The following is a 16583-nucleotide window of genomic DNA, read 5'->3' as shown; positions in this document are numbered from 1 at the left end:
ACTTATATGCACCATGGAAAATAACACACCATGTAAATACTCAGAGGGTGTCTGCTGTATACATTCATTAGATATGTCTGGGCATGCTATAAACTACTTAGCTGAGTTCAGAATTCTTCCCAATGTATTTGGAATCTTAATTTAATGCTGTGCTAAGACATGGATCTAAGGCAATCTTGGAGATGGTAACAGTTTTTAACTACCAATTAAGGCTTGCAGCATGCCACTGTCATCACATCTGGTCAGATCACACCTGCAGCTCTATGCATAACAGGATATCACATAAGAATCTCCTGGTGACTCTGGAACTGGCACTCTAACCTATGGCTCAGGGCAAGAGTGTTAAGTGCTTTACCATTACAGAGGAAACCACTGACACTTGGGGTTAGACACCTCTCCTAGGCTTACTAAGAAGTGACAGAACCATTCCTGTGCTGTCTCATCAACTCTTCCTAATACTGTATAAGTAGCCAGTTAGGAGAGGACAAGTTTGATGAGGCCTCTTGTTGGAAGCCAGCTCTAGTGTTTTTGTTCACTCTTGAAGGTAGCTGTGGGGAAAGTGTCTGTGGGAGCAAGACTTGGTTTTGACAGACATTAGGGTTGCTTTTTATTATTAAAATGTTTACCTGTCTTAAGTCTAAGTTACTTACTTTGCAGAGGTAGCTGGACTGCCTGTCTTTCCTCTGAGGCCAGAAACTGGAGAGTCTCTGGTGTTTAGCAATACTTGATTGTAAAATGGGGGGCAGGGGATTAAGTAAAATAGCCTTTGTTCTTATCTCCTCAGGAACCTAGGGATGGGAGTTCAGACTGAGAGTGAAAGTCACAGGAAGAAAAGGGAACTCTTTGAAAAGTGATTTTAATCTTTATTTCTAAGTTTTTCTCCAAAAAATTCTCTTCTTCAAAAATTCTCTCTAAAAATTTTCCAAAAATTTTCTCTTAATTTCCAAATTCCCTTTTATTTTCTAAATTATTCTACCCTGCTGTTCTGATGTAGTAGTGTCATGCAATGTGATAAGTCCTGTTTTTTATACCTTTTCTAATTGAATAGATCACATGGTTTTTCCAATCATCCTTTTTTTTTTTTTAAAAAAAGTTCACTATAAGTTCAAATATAAATTCAAATCATAAATTAAATAAGAAGTTTACAATAGAGAATGCTTACATATGTTCCCATTGAGACTAGACATCAATTATCTTTCATTAGCTCTACAGGTTCATGAAGAGTTAAAGACCATAACTAAGCTATCATTGAGGTTTTGTATAGATAAAACCAGTCAATATTTTATCTCCTGTTCTTGTACCTACAATAAATCATTAGTCCCTTTTTATGACCTTTGGTTGTTTTATAACCTCTTAGAATGTGTTGTAAGTTGTAAATGTCTTCTTTCTATCTCAGAAGCAATTAACTCATGACACTTGAAGATCGACAGAGTTCTCATTGCAGTTTTCATATCAGAGGCCTTAACAGAACTCCTATTATAAAGGGCTCAAGAATGACTAGTATGTTTTCAGGAATTCTTAAAAGATCATGATTAAGATTTAAGAAATATATATATTCTCGTGTCTCTAGCTGCATATGTAGCAGAAGATGGCGTAGTCGGCTATCATTGGGAAGAGAGACCCCTTGATCTTGCAAACTTTATATGCCCCAGTACAGAGGAATGTCAAGGTCAAGAAGTGGGAGTGGGTGGGTAGGGGAGCAGGGCAGTGAACTTTCAGGATAGCATTTGAAATGTAAATAAAGAAAATATCTAATAAAAAAGAAATAATTTATTTGTCTGTATAGCATCCCACCAAGATGGTACAATTTGGTTGATCTGCAGAAATCTGCTCAAAAGGATGGACTAATACCTGGTGATTGTTATATGTATTTAGTAACAACAGGAAAATCATATTAATCATAGGAATCTTTCCCAAAATGTATTCCCTTTGGCCTCATCCATCATAGTTTTAAGTCTACAGTGAACCATCTCATGGAGATCACCTGGTAGTTTTTAGCTTCTCCTAGATGGCTTCTGTCATTCCCTCCCTTCAGACCTCGATGGAAAATTAGAAATAGAGGCTGACAATAGGGAAGTGTTGCACTTCTTACATCACAGTCCTTCATAGGGCAGCCATCCACCTGAACAGGGGAATAAAGGGTGGAATTGGAGATGGGAGATAGATGCTGGGTATATAAATGAAGAAACAAAAGTATCTCAATACTGCATGTTCACTAAGTTTCATGGTTATCAAAGGAGGCAGCAAGTCTACAGTTGTATCGAGGTGCCCACTAACAGATATAGATAACATTATCACCCAAGAAATGGTGGGTTGGAAGAAACACAGTTGAAGAAATTCTTGCATATCTAATAGTCATGGTGATCATCACCAGCTCTGGGTCCTCTGAAGGAAGAACAAATTAGTGTTCATCTTTCTGGGCATCTTTGTCAACACAAAAGGGCCTATGGCAGGGACTAGTTATTGAAAACATGTGTGCCTTTCTTCTCCTGGCCATATCCTCTTTCTTCATGGCTAGCCAATGCCTGGAAAGGAGAAGTACAGGAGGTTATCTAGAGGCAGACCGCAAACCAAGGCTAAGGATAAGGGTGGAGTTGAGATAGAAAAGGCAGAACCCATACTTGCTTTAGGCACAACCTTTCATAACCCAATTGACTCTAAGGACAAATTGAACTTTATTCAAGGGAAAGAAAATTATTTCATATTTCAAATAGGTTACATTAAAAGATTTAATAGTCACTGTCAATGAACCAAAAAGTACCCAGCTGATGTGGAACAAACTTTATGCTGGGGCCAGCAGGGATACAGGTCTTGATTTACATATACAGGCACACACACACACAAACACACACACTCACACTCACAAACACACTACATACTTCATCATACCAGAACCTTCTCAATGTTACATATAATATATATGGTGGTTTGAATAAGAATGGCTCCTCATAGGCTCATAGATTTGAATGCTTGGTCACCAGGGAGTGGCACTATATGAAAGGATTAGGAGTTATCGCCTTGTTGGAGTAGGTGTGGCCTTTTTAGAGGAAATGTGTCATTATGGGTAGGCTTTAAGTTTTCAAGGGGCCAAGCAAGGCCCAGTGTCTTGCTCTTCCTGCTGCCTGTAGATCTAGATATAGAACTTTTAGCTACTTCTTTAGTGCTATGCCTGCATGCCACCATGCTCCCCACCATGATCATAATGGACTAAACCTCTGAAACTATAAGCAAATCCCAATTAAATGCTTTCCTTTGAAAGTATTGTCATGGTTGTGGTGTCTCTTCATAGTAATAGAACAGTGATTAAGACAAAAGTTGGTACCAAGGAGCAAAGTATTCTATGAAAAGCCTAACCATGCTGCTTATTGGCAGAATGTGGATTTAGGGACTTTGGGAAAGTAGTTGAATGCTTTAAGTGGGGTTTAATGGGCCATATTACTAGGAGGGTGGAAGATGGTGGTGGTAAGAGCAGTATAGATTATGACAACCTGACTCAAAAGGTTTCAGAGAATATTAATAAGTGTCTAGAGGTTTTTCTTGTGATATTTTGTCAAATAATATGGCTGCTTTATGTCCTTTTCCCAAAATATCCCTAAGGCTAAATTGAAGAGTTTTAGATTAATAGTGTTAGCAGAGGAGATTTCAAGACAGCATAATATTGACTCTGTAGGGTGGATTTTACTGGTCACTCTTATGCAGCTTTATAATGAAAAGGAGCAAGCCAAACAAGGAAAAAATTGAAAAACAATGTATACTTTGAGGAGAAAAAGAGCATCAGAAAGTATAATGGAGTTAAGCCCAGTACTCAAAGGGATAAAAAGCTTAAACAAACACCTGGTGCTATATGGAATAAAGGAATTGGTGACTTCAGGACATGACCCCACCCAGCTAAGTTTCCAGCTTGTGAAAGGAATGAAAGAAAAGCTTAAGCAGTAAAGAAATCAACAACAAAAAGCTGGTAAAAAAAATGTGATTGAACAAGAGGGGTATGGTTTCCAGCCTTACTAAGTAGAATTTTGCAGCTTTAGCCATGTGGTTCTGGTTTTACAGGCAAGGATACAAGAAAAGCGTTATGGAATCTACTTCTCTGACTAAGAAAAGCCACTAATGTCAGGGGGTATCTCTGCATGGCAGCCCAGAGAGGCCAGTACATGAAGCTGTGAAAGTGAAGCCTGGATTCTGTTGAAGACCCCAAGATGTTTTAAATGACAGAGTCATGGTATTTCTGCCAAGGAGAGCTGCTAACAGGTTGTGGAAACAAGACTAAGAGAGAGAAGTATGTTGAAGTCAACAAGGCTGAAAGAAGTTGGAGATCTGAAGAACATGTTGACATCAGACATAAAGATGCAAAGTTTGGGGTTTGCCCTGCTGATTTTTGGCCTTACTTTTGTCCATCATTTCTTCACTATGCTCTTGTTCCTCCCTTTTGTAATGGTAGTGTATATTCTGCACCACTGTATGTTGGCAATATGTGGTCCGCTTTTTTATTCCAATTTTACAGGAGTTACAGTTAAGAGATTTCCTTGAGTCTCAGAAGATTTTGAACTTTGGACTTTTAAGCAGTATTAAGACTGTGATAAACTATGGAGACTTTTGAAGTTGAACTGAATGCATTTTTGCATTATGGTACAGTAACAAGCTTATGGGAACCAGGTAGCAGATTGTCGTAATTTGAATGAAAATGACACCTCGTATGCTCATAGATTCGAATGTGCACTTTCCAGGGAGTACCACTATTTGAAAGGATTATGAGATGTGACTTTGTTAAGGGAAATGTGTCACTAAGAATGATCTTTGAGGTTTCAAGGACTCAAGCCAGGCCCAGGTCTTTCTCTTCCTACTGCCTTTGGATATAGATCTTTCAGCTACTTCTTCAGTATTATGTATGCACGCTGTTATGCTTCCTGCCACTATGACAATAGACTAAGTCTCTGAAACTGTAAGCTAGGTCCAATTAAGTACTTTCCTTTATAAGAGTTGCCATGGTCATAGTATCTCTTCACAGCAATAGAGCAAGGACAAAGACAATATGCTAAAGTGTCCATATCTTCTAACAAATTATAACCTCTTTTGGTCACTCCCTAAACCTATGCCCGCTACCTTGTAGAATCACTCAAAGCCAAGACTCCTTATTTCACATGATATAGTTCCCTAGAGATACTGAGGTAATCATTCTGGCTGCATAATCTCATTTGAAATCATTTTGTTTGTTAGAGAAGTCTAAGTAATGAGTAAAAGCAGAAAAGGGCAGGTTTTAATGGAGTTCTTGCAAGCAGCTGCAGGGCCCTCTGCACACACTCAGCCTCTCCTTTGACAGCACAGACGAAAGGCCATTTTTTCCACTTATTTCCACTTTCTTCCAGCTGTCCACTCAAAGCTTCTCTCCAGATGACTTTAGAGCTTACCTCTGGAAATACACAGAAGGCAACTCCTACAAGGCAGTTTGTTCTGTGGCAAGAAAATCCTACTATAGATGTTCATATTGTGATATATGGCCATCATTGAGTTAGTCCCCCAACCTCTGGGTTCTCAAAAAAAAGTTCTACCTACTCTTCTTTCCCTGTGTTTATGTGATTATATCTGAGCCCTTGGTACCCACTGCCTATCTACAGGGACCAGGGCTGTAAGGTCTGAGCAACATGAAGATCATGGCAGTGATACCTGTTTTCATATCACCCACTTAATCTATAGACCCATAGTCTGCTTGTCATACTGCATGCCACAGTAGGAAAACATTATTTTAAAAAGCATCCTGTCCCATGTGTATTGATCAGCATTTTATTTAACAAATAACCCCCTGACCCAGTGGCTTATCATAGTGGACATGGATTTCTTACTCCTCTTCTCCATGGCTGGGATCCTAGCTTCAGTCCTCATATCTGTTTACTCACCAAGATGGAGGGCTACATTTTACTGAAAAGAGTCTCAGCTCAGTCTTGCTGGGACTATAATTGGAAGAAATTGATGTCACTTGTGTTTGTCTTCTAGCAGACGAGCTATAGAAGGGTGTATATCCTGGAAGGCAAGCTGTAAGTCATACTTCTCCATCAAGCACCAGGTATATACAATTGTAAAGCAGTACAGGGAAAGAGTTGTGTAGTTACGAACAAAACAGTCAACCACACTAGTATAACAAAGCATATGCTTGTTTCTTTTTAATATTTCTAGCAATATAGATAGAGCATTGGTTTATTTTCTAAATCATAGTTTTACAGGTATTTGCATCTCATTATCATTAAAATGAAACTGTTAGGCTATCTGAAGGTGATACTCTCATCCCCTACTTCTTTCAGAAATTTCTTCTCATCATGTGGTAGCAAAGCCAGACCACAATGACTTTCAGCTCTCAAGTTGTCTGTTCCTTTGTTTCTTGCTTCTGTTAGATAAGAAACTCATTACTGGACAGGGAAGAACATTTTTGGCTCAATTCAGGGAAGACATTTTTCTTATGAGAGGAGTTTCTCTAACTTCTCTCCTTTGCATATTTACTTTTAAATCCTTGATAAGAAGTTGATTTGACTTAGGAGTTCCCACTCACTCAAAGGACATTCTTTCACCAAGATCACATTTAGGACAAAAGATCCAAAGGAGTTTGGTGAAACCAAGCGTGAAAGAGCAAGTACACCACTTGCATGCACACATGACATCTATGTAGCATAAGCTAGGATCCAGATGGACCTTAGAGTCTAAATCACCATGCTTGGATAAGCCCACAGACCAAAAACCACAAGTCCCTGTTAATCCTGAGCTGTCTATGTTAGTTCATAAGCTCAAAGTCAGAATTTCTTCTATAACTAATGAACTATTTTCAGCCTTGACAAGATAAGTACTCTTACAAAGGTATTTCATCACATTTAGAAGTTAGTTTCCAGTCTTGATTTTATTTTTTTTCTATTTTCAATTTTTAAATATTTGAATTATGTTTATATCCAAAAATAAGGCTTTGGAAGATAGTCTGTGACACACTTCTTCCCACTCCATTTATAATCATTTTTATCCAGGTTTATTTTGTTTGTAATTAAGATATGTTCCCAAGTATCAGTTTCAAAGCAAGACTTCTGTCTCTGCTTCATCCAGTTTTGTTTTACCCACAAAAACACAACATAATGGTGCTTTTTTTCTCTCTCATAGAACTATCCAGGTTTTCATGTTTGGCTATTCCATATACACCTTTCCCAGGTAGAGGTTGAGAGATAAAGGCTATGAGGAAAGAGGCAGTTGCAAAGGTACTGAAAAGGCAGAAAATAGCAGCAATAATATAAAAACCAGTTTATATCCTGACAGAAACCTTTCCTCAGTACAGAGGCATCCATTTTGCTTCTGATTCTATGTAGTTCTAAGCACACCATTTCCTCTGTCCCACAGATCTCTGCCTTTTTGCTGCAGCTCTCTATGCCTGATGAAGGAGTTGGCTTTTCTCCTTATTCTTGGTCGTTCACTACTTTTAGCCTTCTGCTCTCCCTGGAAAGCAGAAGGAAATATCAAACAAGAGCCCTTATTATTTTTAGGCTAATCACTAGTAATGCATATTTTATAAACAATAATTTTATAAATATCATGTAAGGAGCTGTGGCTTGAGAAACATATCAACAGTGGAGTTTGATATTGAAAAAATTGTCCATGTTGTCATAGATAAAAAAAAATAACAAAGCAAAAATATGTTGTGCAATTATGTATAAAAGGACTATGGTACTCAAATGAGGTTTCCAACAACCTATTACAGTTTCTAGATTTTCCACAACCTGATAAAGCCTCCAAAATTAAACACAGATGGGAGAAGGAACCAAAGAGCAGGACATTTCTTCCCAAATGAGAAAGAAATGTGAGACCCTTGCTCACTTTCATTTCCATTTTCACTCAGGAGAAACAGTGCATATCTCCTCCTTCTCACTCAGTCCTAACAACCTCATGCCCTCCTTTCTTAAATTCCATGTCTTTCATGTTATAAATAAGGAAAAACATGGTGAAGGTTGGTAAAATAATATTGCCACAAGGCAAAGAGGCTCCTCATAGGGACAGAGTTCACTGGAAAGCTGAAGAATTTACCGATTATTATTCTAAAATATTTCTCAAACATGTATTATATATACAAGAAGAGATATGGTTCAGTCACGGCATAATCATAACGTTCTGGGCACCTGATTTAAAGGTCTCTGTTGTTCAATATATCCATGAGCAGTGGTTCGAAACCTTCCTAATCCTGTGACCCTTTAATACAGTTCCTCATGTTGTGGTGATCTACAACAATAAAATTATTTTTGCTGCTACTTCATAGCTGTAATTTTGCTACTGTTATGAATTATAATGTAAATACCTATGTTTTCTAATGGTTTTAGTGACCTCTGTGAAAGGGTCATTTGACCCCCACATAGGGATCATGACCCAAAGTAAGAACCACTGTCTTTTAGGCTTGTTGCTATGTACAAACTGCTCCCTCCTTCCCTGCTTAAAAAAAAGGCAAACTGTCACTTACTTTACAACCCAACTGAGACCTCTTGCTCCCCAGTGGAAGGAGTGAATGTAGAGCTCACTCGATCTGCTGTCTCCCTATAGAAAACTGGGCACTGTTTGCAGAGACGTTTAGCAATGTGCTTTCTGAAAAATATGGAGAGATACCTTCGGAACTTCTCTCCAACAAAGGCATAAATGACAGGATTAATGCAGCAGTGTGTCATTCCAAGAGTCTCTGTCACCTGCATGGCCTGGTCTAAGTGCTTGTCAATCACACAGTTACTCATTCCCAAGGATTCCTGGAAGGTGGTCAAGAAGAGAACAATATTGTATGGAGTCCAGAAGAGAAAGTAGACAATCATGATGGCAAAGATGAGCCTCACAGCCCTATGCCTCTTCTTCTCATTCCTACAGCGAAACAGGGTGTGGAGAATTCCTGAGTAGCAGATGACCATGACAAGTAGAGGCAGGATCAGGCTCAAGATATTTCTCATTATTGTTTGGAAATTCTTCCATAGTTGTGTAAAATAAGGGCCACAGGTGTAATGGTGATCATCTTGTTTGGATTTAGTAAATATGATTCCTGGTAGAGAGGCAAACACAGCCACCACCCAAGTGACTACACTTGTTATCACCCCAAAGGTAACTGTCCTGGCTTTTAAAGCAAACACAGCATGAACAATAGCCAAGTACCTATCAATTGTCAGGAGGATAATGAAAAAGATTCCACCAAAATAACCAATGTGATAGAGCCCTGTGAATACTTTACACATTATATTCCCAAAGACCCACTCATTTGCAGCATAGTGAGCCCAGAATGGTAGTGTGAACAGGAAGAGCAGGTCAGAGATGGCCAGGTTGAGCAGGTAGATATCAGTCATGCTCTTAAGCTTTTTACAACCTATCAGAATTATAATGACCAACATGTTGCCCACAAAACCAAAGATGAATACCAGGGAGTAGAGTGGAGGCAGGATCCAAGCTCCAATTTGTTTCACACTGGTTTTATGACAAGGCTCACCATCATCGTAGTCATACGGTGTGGTGGCCCCTTCATCAAGCTCTTGGATACTTCGTGTAAATAGAGAATGAGATGTTGATAGTATGCCGTGGATGAACTGAGGTAACATATTACTGTCTTCCATTTCCTTTGATTCTGTGGTCAGAGAACAAAATGATTATTTGTAACACAAATGCCAAATTCCTTAATCCAAATAGCCTTGCCCCATGTAAGCAGCATCCCCATCTTTGGTTTCTCCTTTATAGTCATCTCCTTGATACCTTGTGTACATTACTTTTCTTTTATTCCTAACAGCAGTCACATCTTTTCAACTCTGCAACCATTTCCTTAACATCCTTGGCATTCCCTGGTGAGCATGTTTCTCAATGTAAGGCTACAAAGGGTGCATGTCCTCATTTACTACTTCTCTGCATGTGGTGACCAGGTTTATGACCAGGTTTATGACCAATAAGATGTAATTAGAGTCTGCTATAATGTTTCTAGGGAGTTTCTTCCACAACAAAAGAGATACAGAAGAGAATAGGCCCCTTCTCCTATTTCAACTTGTATAGCATAGGCTTTATGCTTGGGACTATAAACAAAAGACCTAGACATTGTACGCAAGCCATACAGAGGGCTCACTTTCTGACTTCTTATTTCAGAAAGAAAATAAACCATTATAAATTGCATCATCTATTCATTGTACCCAAAAGCATTCTAATAACCCTCTCAAATTTCATCTCCACCTTGCTCTCACACTTCTTTTGATAAGGTTGCAATGCTAATTTAATGTTCAAATACCTTAACTTCATTCCAAATTCTTTTCATTGAGCATGAATTTCCCCATTTAAAACTCTTTTGAAGGGATTAGAGATGGCTCAGGGGTCAAAGGCACTTACTTCTCTTGCATAGAACCCAAGTTAATTTCCTATACCCACTGCAGGGAGCTCATCACCACCTGTAATTCCAGTTTTAGTGGATCTATCACTTTTGAACTCCATTGGCACCTGCACACACTTAAGTCACATAAACTATACGTGACTTAAGACACAGATACTTACACAAAATAAACAAACAAATAAATCTTAAAAATATTGCTTTTAGCTTCTAGAAAGACACCTATGTGGCTGATTATTAATATTTCTGTGACATATCCCTGCAAACTTCATAAAACCCCAAGGCACTGTATTTGGCTTTTGCCAACTTTTGCCTTTTTTTCTTTTTATTCTTGCTTCAAAATTCTTCTAATTCAGATTTTTATCTGAATTATATCAGCTGATCTCAGGATTTTTACTCCCCTATATGCTTATGTTCAAGTCCCACCTTCTCTGAAACACCAGAGTTTAATTTTTCACATTTCATGGTATCTCTTCATGAATTTGTCTACATGATCAATATTTATCTAGCATCTGCTATGACTTACACATGAGGGGTACACACACACACACACACTGCTGTAAGTGTTTGGAGGTCAGAAGATAATTTGCCTTTTCCCTCCTATATAAGCTACAGGGATTTGAACTCAGGTGACTAGGTTTTCACAGCAAGTACTTTAACACAGGAACCATCTTGCTGACCAAATTATGAGAACTTCATCTTAGTTATTATCTAGTACATTTTTATAAGAAGAAAACTCTAGTATTATTCCAAATAATTCCTCTTCAGAAAATTAAAGGTTGTTTGTCAGAACCAACAAGATTAATTTCAAAACCTGCCTCCAAATTAGATGACTACTAGACAGATGATTCAGCAGTTAAGAGTACCTACTGTCTTTGCAGATGATTCAAGTTCAATTCTTAGCACCTGTGGTGAATCCAATGCCCTCTTCTGGTCTTTGCAGACAGCTGAACTTGCATGGCATTTACTAATGCACACACACATATAAAATAAATAAAATAATCAATGAGATTTCAAAAATAAAAAACTCCTGCCTCTAACATGAAAGCTGGGTAACTTAAAGTCAAGCATCTGCTTTCCTGTATAGAAACTCCCTAAGTTGCTGTGAGGTCCATCTGAGGTGAAGGCTCATCATGTGCTACAGATGAATGTTCTATGTTAGAATTGTGCCATAGGAATTCTATCCCTACATTCTTTTCAAATTCATCCTCGCTGCCTTCTATGGACTGCTAGTTTCTTGTCTCATCTGCTATTCACTTCATATTGATCTCTCCTTCACTCGTAGCTCATCCCTCTCATTCTGTCTGCCTCAACAGTTAACATTTCATATGTACTCCTCATCCTGAAACCCCCAATAGCCACATGACTTGGATGTGGTGGGACTTCACAGTGGTTGATCTGCTCTCACATTCCCAGTCCTGTGCACACCCACAACTGTCTTCTCTCCATTTCCTCCAAACTCACCACTTCCTTTATGCCTTAGTGATTTACTCTGTTCTTGTCTCTTGACCTAAAATGGTTCCTATTTATTCTACCTCCTACTTAAAACTCCCCTTCTCTTGTGAAGCCCAATCTGCACCCTCTGACAAACCACTCTGCTCTTGTGAAATCTAAGTAACCACTTATCATGGTATCTTCTACATACCATGCACCCCGCTGAGGTTAAGGAGTGGCAATGTTGTTAATCTCTGACTCTTACAATTTCACCTGGCTAAAAGAGTAAACAGTAAAGGTTGACTGAAAGAGTGCACAAAAGTCTATAATAATTATTAGATATAAAATGTAACATCATTAGATTTGATTGTTAAGACTGCTTTTTCCTGACATCAACTATAAATTTGTTTTCATCGACCTATATATCACAGTACTTCTTCCATCCCTTAAGTGATAGCCAAATGAAGCTTGCATGTCACATCACTGAGTCTTATCACTAGACTGCAAAAACTAAATGAGATCTTTGATGAGAATAAGGAAGAAAGTGCATGTACCTAAAGATTATACAGTGCTAAGTTCTGGTCTGTTCTAAAGTTCCAGCTGTTATGGAAAATTCTAGGTAAATGCTAATTCATATAACCCTATGGCACATAGTCAGCACTTAGTTCCTACTACCAAGCAGTCTGGAAAGTACTGGCCTGAGCATCACTTTGGGCATTAAGACATAGCTATCACCCAGGACTGTAGGGAAGCTGCCTCCCAAAAGAAAGCAAAAGAGATAATGGGAGAGAGAGAGAGAGAGAGAGAGAGAGAGAGAGAGAGAGAGAGAGAGAGAGAGAGAGAGAGAGATCTTTTCAGTCTGTGTGGTTCTCATGAGGAAAGACAAGAGCCAATTTAGAAGGCATAGATGAACTAGAGGTAAAAGATTTCACAGTATAAGGTCCTTGAAATGTAAACCCTCTGCATGCTAAGAGAGATAGAGTAATCCTGTGAGTGTCTAGAAGATGATGAGGCACAGTGACTTTCCTTCCTTCATTGTCCCCTTTTATCACCTGATCCCAAAAGAATGGTCCCACCCAGCAACACCCTCATTTCCGCACTGCCACCAGGGTCTTTCTAATGTTTCTTGGTGCACATTACATTCTCTTCTCTCCCCAAATCTTGATTTTTGCCTCAGGTGCACAGGCTGTATAATACCTCAGGCTGTCTCCCTAGTGCCCTGCATCTCAAGCTTGGAGATGCATAAAGTCATGGAAAAATCACAACTCACCAGGTATGGCTCCTTTATGATGGCACTGGTATCTCAGGCTTCTCAGTAACAGATCTGGAGGTGCAAACTGGTATGCAGAAGTAGGAAATAAAGTTTCCTGCAGAAAGAGAAGGCGGAGATAAAAGAGCAAGTGATGGTAAAGATTTGAAGAAAAAAAAAACCCAAAGATCTACAGTTCTTCTTTTCCAGCCAGGAGTGTTATATGTTGGGCTGAGGTCTTTACAGGATTAATTTTGAAATCTTGCTTATGCAATTCTGAGTGTGAGTTAGCCACGCCCTATCCCCCTGCTTCAGTATATTTCAGCTCATGGCTTCGTCTTATAAGTCTTTCATAGCTTTTCCACTCTCTGTTCTCTTCTCTGTGTTAATTGGCATAACCCAAGTGCAATAGAACCTATCACTCCCAGAGAATAAATGCTAATGAGGCCTTAGGTCATAATGAATAAAATGCAGAGAGGTTTCACTGAGTCTTGTGTGTTGCTTTCAAAGTGTTGTGAATTGGAATCTGGTTACGAATCTCGCTTAAATAAAGCTTTCTAATGAAGGAAAGATTTACACTGGGACCTGAGAGTGGATCTTAGGAAACCACAAGATGTTCTTACCACCTTCATCTCACTTACACTATACAAATGGTCAAAATTCTGAGAATTTACACCTTAAAATCTTTATCTGCATAAGGAAAACAGAAATGATGCTTTTGTGTGAGTTTGAAAACTTCTTATCTACCTGCCAGCAATGAGTTCATGTTTTTTTCAGGATTATTAGGCTGGAAGATTAGTGTGATGTGGCCTTTGGGTATCCTTTAAAGAAAATACATCACCACCTAACAGCTCTGGTATACCTGCTGTTACTATACAGGCAATTCCAGTGGACTGCTCTCAGGGATCTAGATGCTGTCAGGTGTGCAGTGGATGAAAGGACCCAACCACCTCACTAGCTCTTCTTCTGTTCTTGGAGTTTCCTCTCTCTGTGCTCTTTGTGTGTCCCCTTTCTGCCCATCTCTACCTCCTCTCTCTGCCCAATGACTCTCTCTCTTCTCTGTCTGCTTGTCTACACATCCACTTGTCTGGCTCTATAAGTTTCCTCTCCTCTCCTCTCCCCTCCTCCAGTAAACCTTTTTTATACAAGGTCTGTTTCATGGCATAATCTCTTCAGGACACACCTTGGCATGACCCACAAAGGATACCTCCTCACAACATTATGTTCAAAACACATGCTAGCTAAGCAGTATCACATCAAAGGCATAGCTGTGGCGCTTCAGATTTCCTGGAGTAGAATGGCGATCATCTCAAGTCTTCTGAAAACCAATGAAATGAAAATCATTTGTGCTCCCCCAAATGCTGTAAGATGACTGACACTGGATACAAGATGTTTAAAATCATGTTGATTATCACTCTGAAGGTTAACTGAAGGTTAAGTTCTCTCAAGTGACTTAAAAGGATTCACTTGAACCCTGTTGGAGGTTAAACCATTCAAATTGAAAGTTAAATTGGTATCAAAACCTGTCTCTCAGGCCCATTGGACTTGCAAACTTTATATGCCCCAGTACAGGGGAACGCCAGGGCCAAAAAGTAGGAGTGGGTGGATAGGGAAGTGAGGGGGGGACTTTTGGGATAGCATTGGAAATGTAAATGAGGAAAATACCTAATTAAAAAAATAAACTAATACTTTAAAAAAAAAAAGGAAAAAAAAAAACCAACCCGTCTCTCTGCCACTCATGTATGGCAAGACACAACCAAATGAAAATATGGAGATAACATGTCCAGAGAAGCGATAGCAAAACAAGAAAGGCTTATCAATACTTTGAAGGCACTTTGATGCTAAGGCACTTCCTTACTCTTCTGTGATGGGTTTTTTCGGTTGGTACTTTAAGAACACAAATATTCTTGGCTCTTTTCATCAGAGATGCTTTGGGTTCACTGTGGTTTTTATGGTTGATGTGCTTCCTGTGACCTACTAAAATAAACTAGTGAGTTTTAGGATTTTACACTTTATTAGTTTAGTCACACATAATCTGGACTAATATGATACACAAAGATAAAGCAGTCTTTATATTGTCATTTCTTTGTTTTTGTCTCCATAACAAAATATACATAATTTTCAAAGCTTTTGTTCCAAATAATAAAGCAAGACAACAGGCATAGAAAGTCAAAACAAGAAAGGCTAGCAACTCCAGTTTCTTGTAAAGGATTTTTTTTCTAAGATCTTTTCTAAGATCATGAAAAGTGCCCAGATGAACGAAGAATAGACAAAACTACATAATCAAAAATAGAAATGAGGGGTTGGGGATAATGCTCAGCAGATAAAAGCATTTTCTGAGCAAGTGTAATGATCTGGATTCAAATATTCAGCCCACAAGCTAGTGATGGTCATACAACCCTGGCAGAGTGAGGTATGGTGACTAAAGGATTGCTAGGGCTTGCTGGTTGTCAGCCTAGCACCAGGTTCAGTAAAAGACCCTGTCCCAAGAGGATAATGTAGACAAGGTAGGACATCTGATATCTTCCTCTTACCTCCATGTGTACACACACACAAGGTGTAAACACCCACATATGCATACATGCACCCACCGAACATATACACACATCAGAAAAAAAGATCATTCAAGTAGTAATTAAGTTTCAATTAAGTTTAATATAAAGGTAGAAGATTAGATGTTTCTCTTTCGTTCAAATAAACTTTGAGATGAAAGATGTGAAGTCAGAAACTTTACTTTTTTACTTGCAAATGAAAAACCGTGTCAAGTGACTTAATAGGACTTATGCAGACCAATGTTAAGGAACTAATTCCTTGTTCTTTCATGGTTCCCATGCTCTGTTCTAGATCTGGAGCTCAGTATAGATGTCTTAGCAGTAGCTTGTCATTGAGAAGAAGACTTAGCATTGATAGGGTACAATATACTGTTTGACAGGGTTAGGCAACAGCAGGTAGGGAGGGAAAGGATGACATTCATATGCCACTGCATCTTTCCTTGAATCATGATGAGTAAAACTAGCATAAAAGTGAAAACCACTAGGGTCTGGTTTTATGGCCATCACTGTAGTTTATGACATTCTGCAGGGAGAGCCATGATGCTACAGGAGGAATTGCAAAATCTAGAATGCACTCTTTGTGGGTACAGCTGCATGATAAAAATTACCCAGCCCTGGATGTGGCAGAGATTCTAATTGGTAGACATTACTAGCATAACTCTGGTTAGGCAGCAGGTGATGAAAATAATGATATGGACCCTGGTTAACCACATCTAGTTGAAGTTCAAGTCAAATGGTGATGATTTTGAAGGAACCATAAACATGTGGTAGAGAGAAGGGGACAAGAATGTGGAAGGCAACTCATTTTTAGTTTCAGCTCAGGCATGTATCATTATTTCAGAAGCAATATGTTTTGAAAGCAAAAGTTTATTTTAAAACATCAACAAAGTGACAAACCTTTATCTCTATCACTAAGATGAAAAGACAGAAGATGCAGAAAACTAAAAACAGATGATTGTGCAGCTAACTTTAAGAAAGAAAAAACTATGAGCAAATATGA

The 16583-nt window shown here is 38.8% G+C and overlaps 1 protein-coding gene across 2 annotated transcripts; it reads right to left on the bottom strand.

The window, feature by feature from the left end:
* Positions 1 to 6150: 6150 nt before the first annotated feature.
* Positions 6151 to 13246, bottom strand: Ccr2 (C-C motif chemokine receptor 2). Of its 2 annotated transcripts, none has more exons than XM_021172903.3 (3): positions 13053 to 13246; positions 11219 to 11315; positions 6151 to 9607 (listed from the first exon to the last, which is right to left on the bottom strand). In XM_021172903.3, the coding sequence occupies exon 3, from the start codon at positions 9594 to 9596 to the stop codon at positions 8475 to 8477; it is 1122 nt and encodes a 373-aa protein (XP_021028562.1). In that variant the 5' UTR covers positions 9597 to 9607; positions 11219 to 11315; positions 13053 to 13246; the 3' UTR covers positions 6151 to 8474. The 2 variants fall into 2 exon arrangements, with proteins under 2 accessions (XP_021028562.1, XP_085684350.1); XM_085828224.1 differs by lacking the exon at positions 13053 to 13246 and adding an exon at positions 11757 to 11778.
* Positions 13247 to 16583: the final 3337 nt, after the last annotated feature.

The sequence above is a fragment of the Mus caroli genome, unplaced genomic scaffold (assembly GCF_978045245.1).
Source record: "Mus caroli unplaced genomic scaffold, Mus_caroli_1 scaffold_11, whole genome shotgun sequence".
NCBI classification, from domain to species: domain Eukaryota; kingdom Metazoa; phylum Chordata; class Mammalia; order Rodentia; family Muridae; genus Mus; species Mus caroli.
The sequence above is the reverse complement of the archived record's forward strand: the minus strand, read 5'-3'. Positions and strand labels throughout refer to the sequence as shown.

Bases quoted from the DNA above. Each gene is read 5' to 3' on its own strand.
- Ccr2 (XM_021172903.3), bottom strand. From the start codon at position 9,596: ATGGAAGACAGTAATATGTTACCTCAGTTCATCCACGGCATACTATCA.